Genomic DNA, 10,668 nt, shown 5'->3' on the forward strand with positions numbered 1-10,668 from the left:
CTGCCTCTTCCAGAATGAGTGCAGGGAAGTTGTTTTCTTCATTCTGTTCTTCCCTGCATCAGCAACAGTGGTATAACGTACAAGACAGCTATGCAAAAACTACTTTGTGAGGACTGGGGAGATGGCTCACTCAGTAAAACGCTTGCCATGCAAGGGTGAAGATGAGAGCTCAGATCCCCAGGGCCTCAATATATAAGGTGGAGGTGGATGGTGGGAGACATCTTATGACAGCTCTGGGCCTCCACACACAGGCACACACATAAACACAGGCACCCCCACACATGCACATGTGCATACACATGTGAACACACAAACATGTATACACATACATATGCAAAATGTGTCTATATTGTGAATGGAATTTTGTGGGGTTTTTAAAATTTTCAAATCATTTTATCAGTCCAACCATACAAAAGATCCTGGAACTACATCTTTGCCAACCTAGTTTCTTCCAAAAAGTATTGGAGGGGGACTCTAGGACAGACCCTCCCATGGGGGGGGTTCACAAACCATAGAGGGGAAGACAATACAAAAGTAGCAAAAGGTAACAGGGGCAAACACTGTTGCACCCCGATCCTGTGACCCCAAGTGACCACCAAGGAGCCTGTAGAGTATGCAAAAGCGAAGAGCCTTTATTTGGGTTTAAGCTCAGGCCCTCAAAGTTCACCAACGCAGTGGATCCGTACTGAGAGCCCCGATCTAGGGTGGGGTAGACTTTTATAGGGAAGTTTCACAGAAGCCCACACGCGCCAAGCATCCTTCAAAATGACTGGATGGTCCTATGCCCTGAGTACAGGGAGGATTCTTATTGGTAGGGGCTGTCTTTGAGGACTTGGAATGTGCTGACTGTTATCTGTGGGGCCAGAAGTTTCTGTTTTTACCTTATAAGGCTTTTACATGCCTGGACTTGCTTGAAACAGCTAGCCAAAATGGAGTCAGTGTATTCTGACTCTTGCATTTTGATTCTTCATTCCTCTCTAGAGTTATGGCAGGGGTTAAATCTTTAAGCCAAGCAAATTACAGAAGCAGAAAGAAGCGGTTAGACGAGTCCCACACCACCTAAGCTATTTTGGTGTTGGGAAGCACAGAGAAGCCAAGAGGTTCATCATCTTCCTCTGCCTCAAAGATTGCTGGCTCTACTTTGCCAGTGTCCTCTCCATGGGCAGGGAACAAGAGAAATAGGGGCACGGGACCACAGGGATCAACCTGTTACCACACCCAGTGCCCACCTTCCCCACCCCTTAGAGGAATGAACAGAGACTGTCAGAAAAGAGGTAAGAGCAGCTGCGGAGAGCTCCTGATCACGGCCCAGTCCCATCACAGCAGGGAGTGCTTCAAAAATAAAAATGAATCAAGTCCTGTGGAGGACTTTAGCTGGAGGAAAAAGAGTTGCTAAATCACCAGGCCCAAGAAGATGATGCCACAGAATAGCCAGGAAAGAGCAAAGCAGAAAATTCCAGGTTCTTCTACCCTTGAGTACCATGGCTTTCATGGTCCCATTGCCCCATAGCTTCCACAAAGCTGTGACGGGGCCTCACATGGATTCTTTAATCAGGGAGGAAGTGAAGTATAAGGGCTCTGTGCCTTCCTAGACTTTCCTTCAGTCAAGCCAGTGAAACCGGGGAGTGAGGGCACCAAAAGTTGAAGTTCAGCACTATCATGACATCCAACAGATGGACAGGGAGAGCAGGTTATACCTCCAGTCCAGACTTCCAAGACAGCCCAAACTTCAAATATTCTGGTCAGTCAGACCGTATATCCCAACTTTTGGCAAATACATGGTCATTAGAAAAGTACAAGAGAAGCCAAGAAAGGACCAAGGACTTTGGTACGAGGAAGAGGTCTTCTCAGCATCTCTTACCTACTGTCTTGAAGCCCTGGACAAGGAAACTGTCCACTCCTCCCACTGCTGCTGGGCAGGAAACTTGGTTGATTCCCATTAACAGCAGCAGCTGGGGAGCCTGAGTGGAGCTCTTGAGGAAAAGCAGTGGGGGCAGGTGGATTCAAGGGCTTACCCCCATCCTCAACACCAGGGCCAGGAAAACCAGGGTCTGGACCAGGGAAGGGACTTGTGTTGGGAGGCAAGCAGGGGAGACCCTGACCAGGTCTCTGAAGAGAAGGACCAAAAGGCACCCCTGGCTGGGCAAAAGCACTGAGTGAGGGAAGGGCCCAGCTCCCCTCTGGAAGGCTGTCCCATGGTGGGCAAGATCATGGGGCCAAATCCCCCCACTGGGCCTGGCATCTTCTGCCCACCAGGAGGGCTAAAGTTTTGACCCAGAGACTGGTTGAAGTGTGGGCTGGGAAAGCTCATGTTGCCTGAGGGTGATAGCCAGGGCCCTGAGGAGGCATGTTAAAGCTGGGTCCATGGGATTAGGAGGGAAAGGAGGGGACTGTCAATGAAGTGGCTGGGAACCTTCTCCACCCCCAGTGCCACTGCCTGGGGGTACTTGACCTGCCACACCCCCCAGTACATGGAAGCCTCCAAAGAACACAGGGCTGCCAAGGAATGGAGGGTCTGCATCCCTAACTTTAGGGGCTCCGAAGTCATCCTCAAAAGGGTTGGAAGCAACCAGGTGATCCACCGTGGGAGTCCAGGTTCAAACTCCGTTAGAAGCAAATATGCAGGATCATTGAGTATTTGGCTTTCTTTGCTGCTTCTTTTAGGAGGGGGGGTGTTGGGGGGTTCTTCATTTGCAGACCTGCCTTGCCCTTCTTCCTCCTGGCACAGGGGAGGGGCCGCTACCCTCCTCCAGCTTGTGCCCAGGCGACTGTGGAGTTGGGGGCAAAGGATGGAAGTGCCCTCAAGTCGCAGCATCCGGCCAAGGGGAGACAGAGGCAGCACCTCAAGCCCAAGACTCTAAGGGGGGCAGGCGCTGAGCTGGAGCAACAACTGCGCACTGTCTCACCGCCAACCTCGGCCACAGCAACCGGAACCCGCTGGGGGTTTTTTTTGGGGGGGGGTTGTTTGTTTGTTTTTAAATGTGTATGAGTTTATTACCTGCATACGTGTAAGTGCACTCGTGTCGTGCAATGCCCGCAGGGTCAGACAAGACCATCTGATCCCCTGGAACTGGAGTTACAGATGGGTGCTAGGAACTGAACCAGGGTCCTCTGTAAGAACAGCCAATGCTGAGCCATCTTTCCACCCAGAATTTTGTGCGTGTGTGTGTGTGTGTGTGTGTGTGTGTGTGTGTGTGTTTTTAAGACTTATTTTGATTTGTGTGTGCGTGTCTGCGAACCAGGGTCCTCTGTAAGAACAGCCAGTGCTGAGCCATCTTTCCACCCAGAATTTTGTGCGTGTGTGTGTGTGTGTTTTTAAGACTTATTTTGATTTGTGTGTGCGTGTCTGTCTGTGCAGGTGCCCTTGTAGGCAAGAAGAGGGCATTGGATCCCCTGGACTGGAGTTACAGGTGGTTGTGAGCCTCTGGGAGTGGGTGCTGGAAACGGAACTCCAGTCCTATCCAAGAGCATCAAGGGCTCTGAATCGCTAGGCCCTGTGAATGGAAGTTTTCATTCCTATCTTCAAGACTATTTTGAGGAGACTCTGTTGAGGAAGCCAACACCCGTACTCTCCAGTTTTACTGTCTTCTTTCTTTCTCTTAACCCTCGTGCTATATTTAAAAAAACTTTTTTTTTTTTTTTGTCTTTTTGAGACAGGGTCTCCCTGTAGCCCCAGCTGTCCTTGAACTCACTATGTAGACCAGGCTGGCCTTGAACTCACAGAGTTCCTCCTGCCTCTGCCTCCCAAGGGACTACAGGCGTGCGCCACCTGCTTCATTAAAAAAAAAAAAAAAAAAAAGCTTCCTAAACACTGTAATAAAGGTGCCTTTCTCCGATTGTTTACATTAGCTTATAATCATAGGGTGGATTTGAAACATCGCCACGCACGTTGTCAAGGTTACACAGTGGTCCGCCTTTTCTACTCCAGAGTGGGGCGGGACCTGGCAGTGGACAGTAATATCAGCCTCAAATCTTTGGACTTGGGCTTTGACCATAGAGGCGCACCTCCACAATTCCTAGAAGGCACTTCCGGATCTTGGCGGTAGAGCGAGGCCCTGTGGCTCAATTTCCGGAAATCTCACGCGCCTTCAGAACAGGAGAGGTCAGAACTCCCCGCCCCTTCCTCGGGCTGTACAATTGGCGAGAAGGGTAGGAGGCGGGTCTTGGGTCGAGTTGGTGCACGCGCACTGGCTCCGTGTGGCGGACGAGCGGGTGGCGCCAGGTACCGACTGCTGCTGATGGTGAGGCGGGTGGTCGCGGGATGTGTGAGGCCGCAGGGATGACCACTTTCTGGGCATGCACATCCAGGACTGCTATCCTTTTTCCCACGTGCGCCCCGCCCTTGAGTTGGGGAGGAGTCACAACCGCAGGTTGTTGGATAGTGGGCGTCCCTGATCTCAGTTTCCCCCTCTGAAATGAAGACTGCACTTCCGTTCTGGTCAACCACACGTGGTCGTGAGACTCACGGAGTTCCTAGAAGGGCCCCCTTTGGAACCCGGTGCCTGAGCCACCTTCCTGTTTTACGAATAGAAGTGATGAAGTCACCCCAACCAGGGTCACCCCGTAGTGAAGGCCGAGACAGTTTAGAGGCAGGTTGCTTTTATGTTGCCTTATCCGTGATGGAAATTTGGTGGGATTTAGGGGCGGAGTCCTTGCCCTCCAGGGATGATCCTGCGCCCACTGCTGTCCTGACACTAGTGACTTCCTATCTGGCAATCCGCAGCCCTGAGGGTAGATGTTGCTGTGAAATGGGCAGAAGAGGGTTTTCAGGGGGGACAGTGTGTTGAAGAGTCAGTGTAGCTGGAACAGGGAGGGGGCAGTGAAAAGAGGTAGCCAGCTCATAGGTGGGATATGCTGTGCCCTCCTTGAGGGTCCAAAGTTTAGACATCTTCTCAGGGCAGCAGGATGCTGTTTCCTCTACTGCCACCTGTGTATTGGAAGACTGAAAGTGGAAGGAATGCAAGCCAGGAGAACAGTAAGAGGCTATTGCAACGGCCTGGGTGAAAGATGATGGCAACTTGGACTGGGGTGCAGCCTGGGCAGGTGGAGAACAGGCAGGTATGAGGGTCAGAAGGCTGAAGAATGTTGCAGTGATGAAGAGCAGAGCAGATGAGCACAGGCTTCTGGTTTGGGTGGAGGATGCAGAGTGAAAGGCAGGGGACCCATTGTCAGAAGAGGTTTTGGGTCACCAAGTTCCAAATAGCTGTGTGTTATGTTCTCCAAGGGACAAGAGGTCACATGGGTCTGAAGTTCACAGTACACTCCCTGGTCAGACTTGCATCTTCACTCCCTGTCTGACCAGAGAGTGTGCTGTGAGAAGGGCAGTTAACACAATACTGACTTTTGTTTGGGACAGAGTGTCATTATGGATCCTTGGCTGGCCAGGAACTTGTGGCCGTCCCCTTACCTCTGTCTCCCAAGTGCTGGGATTGCAAGCATGTGCCACAATTCCTAGCAATACCAACGTTAAAGTGGAGGGCAGGAATAAAGAGACAAGGGATTGCAGGTGTCCTCTGCTGTTGGCTGTGGGATTACAGTTGGTGTGGTTCAGATGTTTTCATCAGTATCCTAAAATAGTAACGTGGCAAACGGCCACCAAGCACATAGTATGTGCCAGAAACTGTTCTAAGAATTTTCCCTTACCTTAAAAAATTCCCACAATAAACCTACAAAGTAAATCCTGGTGCTTATGCTATATCATAGATGAAAACTTGAGCACAGAGGAGTGGAGACACATGTCCCAGGCTACATAAAGAGTGGCCAGTGGGAAGTCGGCCTATAACCCAGGTCGCCTGATCCAGAGCCTGTGCATGCACCACTTAGTGCTCTCTCCACAGTAGGGTGCTAATGTTTCCCTCATTTGAAGAATATAGATTTAAAGAGTAGTGCTTTGATCGGCTGGGCTATTAGAAATGGGAGGATCCACATCTCCAACACCAGTTTCTGTCTCAGGAATTTGTTGGAGCCTGTGCTGAGAGCCTAGTTCATGATCATTACCACACAACTCATTGTCCTCCAGGTGCCAGGCTCCCCTGTGCCAAGGTGTCATGGAAGGGCTGCTGACAAGATGCAGAGCACTCTCTACCCTGGCCACCTGCAGCCACCAGCTCCCCAGGTACGTTCCCCACAGGCATCACCATTGTGCACCAGAGAGAGGACAGCGCTTGGTATTATCCCGTGTGTTCCAGCCGCAGAATCTTCGGGAAGACCAGGTCCTCTCTCTGGAGGGCAAATCTAGTGACCTGACCTGTAAGAGTCAGCGGCTGATGCTACAGGTGGGCTTGATCCTCCCTGCAAGTCCTGGCTGTTACCACCTCATGCCCTACACTGTTCGTGCCATGGAAAAGCTTATTCGGGTGATAGACCAGGAGATGCAGGCCATTGGGGGACAGAAAATCAACATGCCCAGCCTCAGCCCAGCTGAGCTGTGGCAAGCCACCAGCCGCTGGGACCTGATGGGCAGGGAGCTGCTGAGACTGAAAGACAGGCATGGCAAGGACTACTGCTTGGGACCAACTCACGAGGAAGCAGTCACAGCCCTGGTTGCCTCCCAGAAGAAACTGTCCTACAAGCAGCTTCCTTTGCTGCTATACCAGGTGACAAGGAAGTTTCGGGATGAGCCCAGGCCCCGCTTTGGTCTTCTCCGTGGCCGCGAGTTCTACATGAAGGACATGTACACCTTTGACTCCTCTCCCGAGACTGCCCAACAGACCTATAGCCTAGTGTGCGGTGCCTACTGTAGCCTCTTTGACAGGCTGGGACTGCGATGGATCAAGGCCCAGGCAAATGTGGGCAGCATTGGGGGCACAGTGTCCCACGAGTTCCAGCTACCAGTGGATGTTGGAGAGGACTGGCTTGCAATCTGTCCCAGCTGTCACTTCTCAGCCAACACAGAGACACTAGACTTGTCACAAAAAAACTGCCCTACATGCCAGGGCCCACTGACAGAAACCAAGGGCACTGAGGTGGGGCACACGTTCTACCTGGGTACCAAGTACTCCTCCATTTTCAATGCACAGTTCACCAATGTCCATGGTGAACCATCACTGGCTGAAATGGGGTGCTATGGCTTGGGAGTGACACGCATCTTGGCTGCTGCCATCGAAGTTCTTTCTACAGAAGACTGCATCCGCTGGCCCAGCCTCCTGGCCCCTTATCAAGTCTGCCTCATCCCACCTAAGAAGGGCAGTAAGGAGGCAGCAGCCATAGAGCTCATGGGGCACCTGTATGATGATATTGTGGAAGCAGTGCCTCAGCTCCGAGGAGAGGTTCTCCTGGACGACAGGACACACCTGACTATCGGAAACAGACTGAAAGACGCCAACAAGCTTGGCTACCCCTTTGTAATCATTGCTGGCAAGAGGGCCCTGGAGGACCCTGCACACTACGAAGTGTGGTGTCAGAACACTGGTGAGGTGGCCTTTCTCAACAAAGAGGGGGTCATGGAATTACTGACCCATGTACAGGTTATTTAAGTCCCAGCTTGCTGTCCCCTTTTAACACTGCAGTCCACTTCTCTTGAGTGGTCTCTCCAGAAACAGCCACTTGTAGAAGGTGGGACCAAGTTAGGGAAACCTGTATTTGACTCATCATTTGTTGTGATGATTTGTATTTAGTTGTTTAGCCTCTCTGGGCTGGTCATACTACCAAATGCCATTCCTTTTATATTACTTGTGGACACTTCTCTTAGGAGACTGAGAGGCAAAAGGAAACTGAGTCACCTCTCAGTAGAGTTTCCTAAGTGTAAGAAGGGAATGGCTGAAAGCTGGGGACCACCCTTCCCCCACCCCACCTCACAGTCAGACCACAGGCCCTGCACTTCATTCAGTCCAGAGCAGACCCCTTAGCCCTTCTCCACCGGGAAGACAAGAGCTCGAGAGTCGGGGACTTGATTGCCACCAACTCACTAGTAATTTAAACATGAATTCCCCTGCTGAGGCCCCAGTTTCCCTGTCTGTGACAGGAAATGGAGTTAGATCTGCAAGGTGTTTAAAGCTATCACTGGGTGGCTCCACTAAGACATAGATCTGCTTCATTGTTCCTCTTAAGTGTCCCCAAAAGTTGGCATAATTGCCTCATGGCCCACAAACTACCTCCAGAGACTTTGCCCTACTGGGGTGGCTTAAGCATGAGATCATGTTCTATTAATTGAATAAAGCCAAACTTTTGGAATGAGCTTTTGTGTTAATTTGAAACAAAAATAGCATCTGTCATCGTAACAATGCACCCAGTAGCTTACTGTTCCTTTTTTCCCCCTCCACACTCATTGAAGGGTGTCAATGGGGCTGGGAAAATGTGTTTTAAACCATTTCTTCTGACAGGTAGCAGGAGCAGCAGGCTCTAGCCCCCATGGTGACCTTGTCCTGGGTGCAGAGTTTGATCATAGAGCCACAAAAGGTGACTGGTTAAGCTGACTAGGTTCTGTGGGAACTGGGAGTGGAGCTGGACTCCCACAAGAGTGGTACCTCCATTCATTGCTCCTTTGTGCTAGAAGAGGAACACCCAGGCTCTCCAGCCTGCATTCCTGGTCAGCCATGAGGTGGCCGACCTCCATGACATGCTTCTGCAATCGTGCTGTTACGCCCAAGCACATGACAAGAAGTTTTAACAAGAAGTTAAAATTCATGCACATGGGTGTTGGGGTATAGCTAAGTTTGTAGAGTACTTGCCTATCATGCATGAAGCCCTGGATTTGATCTCCAGCACTGCATAAACCAGGCATGGTGGTACATGCCTGTAATCTCAGCACACCAGATGTGGAAACAGGAATATCAGAAGTTCAAAAGGTTATTTTCGGCTCCATGAGACCCTTGTCTCAAAAAAAGAAAAAATTTAAAAGTTCATGCACACGGGTACTTTGTTTTGGTGCTAGAGGTTCAACCAAGGGTCCTACACACACAGTAAAGCAAGCACTTTACCATTCAGCTTTTTTAAAGGCAGTCCAGGCTGGCCTGAAACTCTCAATCCTGCCTCAACTTCCCTATGTGCTGATATTACAGGAATGCACCTCTAAGCCCAACTTTTCAAGTTGCAAGTGTGTGCTCTATAAATTTGTTAATTTGTGGAATGCTGGCCTAGAAGCATTTTCAAAAATCACATTCCAGGAACAGAGAACCAATTAATCTTAAACTTTTCATAAATGTGCAAGCTGTGGGCTAATGTGTGGACAATACAGAATCCTGTGTGCTGAGAGTGAGGAACTTGATGCCAGTTCTCCAGCTTTTGGTTCACAGATGGAAAAGCCCTGGCTCATGCCTTCTGACTGGCAAGTAACAAGTCAGACTCATGGGCTGCTGAAACTGGCCCCTGCCTCTGTCTCACAACAGGGAGTCAAATACAAAGCACAGTACTACCTAAGGCCAGGCTGAATGAAGCATTAGGTGTCCACATCACTAAGGCAGTATTCTGGTAGCCATGGGCAGTGTGATTGATGGGCAGAACAGAGCTCTGAAGAGGCATAGTCCTAGATTCAGCACTTCCTGGGGATGTGACCTGAGACAAATTGTCCTTTGCTCATCTGATTCCTCAGTAAAATGCTTGGGAAAATGGTAGCTACCTTGTAAGATAATCTGGGGCTGATAGCCACTTGTGTGAAACCCTTAACCCCGAGTATACACTTGAGATACCTTTCTCTTCCACCTAAGGATTCATTCCCACAACTTAGGAAATCCTCCTGGAGGCTCAGGTCTGCCCCGACATTATTTCAAGACCTGGATCTTGTTCCCATGATGTGGGGCTTTACAACCTTCCTGGGGAAAAATCAAAAGCAAGAAGTAGGACACACCTGCAGGATGGTTTCCTCTCCTCAGAACATTAGAACGACACATACTACTCATTTTTAAACCCAGTGATTTTACCTCTTGCCATAAACTGATGAAGGGGAGCTGCTGACAGAATAACAAGTACAGGCTGAACTATCACTGCTCATTCTTTGGGGAAACCTAGAGGCAACTGGTTGGGAAATAGCAGAATATCTGAGGCCAAGGCTGGTGTATAACAAATTAGGGTGGAAATGGAGGGATCCATTAGTAATGTTTTAATAGAAGCAGCACCTGCTGAGTCATCAATAAAGGAACTTGGCAAAAATCTTGAAATTGCCACTTCCTCGACTACTTAGTCCCAGACCCTTCAAGTTCCTACAGCCCATTTCTGTAGTAAAATGTCAGGATGCTTTAATAAACTGTTTTTCTCAAAGGGCTTTGGTTTATTAGGAAAATTATGGGAGAATAATTTTATATTATTACAAACTTAAGCAACATTTCTTTTAAATCAAGGTTACTTAATTTAAAACATCACTGTGTGAAAATCCAGACTGGAATAAAACCATGTGGGCCACTTGACAGCTGTGTGACTGTGAAAGACACTTCCTTAGTCTCTGTACAATGAAGTCATTGCAGGTACATAGTTAAGTGGCAACTACCTTTATATTAGGTGATATGTTGTACATAGTAGGTGGGTGGGGCACACAGTGGGTCAGCAGATAGGGGTGGCATGCTTATGCTTTGAATGTTCAGGCAGCATCCTGGTGCAGAGATGGCGTCCCCTGCTGTCAAGTCAGCAGCTTGCTAGGCTGCTAACAAGCTCCCCGGTTAAGCTTAATTGCCCTTAGCTAATGAACATTGTAGGGCCAGCAAGGTGCACCGGGTAATGTAACAGAGCACATCCCAT

General features: G+C 49.6%; 1 protein-coding gene and 1 pseudogene across 3 annotated transcripts; one reads left to right on the forward strand and one right to left on the reverse strand.

Annotated features, from left to right (window-relative positions):
• Positions 1-1,857: 1,857 nt before the first annotated feature.
• Positions 1,858-3,995, reverse strand: LOC103734124 (annotated as a pseudogene).
• Positions 3,996-4,124: 129 nt separating this feature from the next.
• Positions 4,125-8,175, forward strand: Pars2 (prolyl-tRNA synthetase 2, mitochondrial). Of its 3 annotated transcripts, none has more exons than XM_008832989.3 (2): positions 4,125-4,222; positions 6,020-8,175. In XM_008832989.3, the coding sequence occupies exon 2, from the start codon at positions 6,048-6,050 to the stop codon at positions 7,473-7,475; it is 1,428 nt and encodes a 475-aa protein (XP_008831211.1). In that variant the 5' UTR covers positions 4,125-4,222; positions 6,020-6,047; the 3' UTR covers positions 7,476-8,175. The 3 variants fall into 3 exon arrangements, with proteins under 3 accessions (XP_008831211.1, XP_008831210.1, XP_029419330.1); XM_008832988.2 differs by having other exon boundaries at positions 4,173-4,241; XM_029563470.1 differs by lacking the exon at positions 4,125-4,222 and adding an exon at positions 4,254-4,589.
• The last annotated feature ends 2,493 nt before the right edge of the window (positions 8,176-10,668 follow it).

Source organism: Nannospalax galili, unplaced genomic scaffold, assembly GCF_000622305.1.
Source record: "Nannospalax galili isolate Female #2095 unplaced genomic scaffold, S.galili_v1.0 scaffold356, whole genome shotgun sequence".
NCBI lineage: Eukaryota > Metazoa > Chordata > Mammalia > Rodentia > Spalacidae > Nannospalax > Nannospalax galili.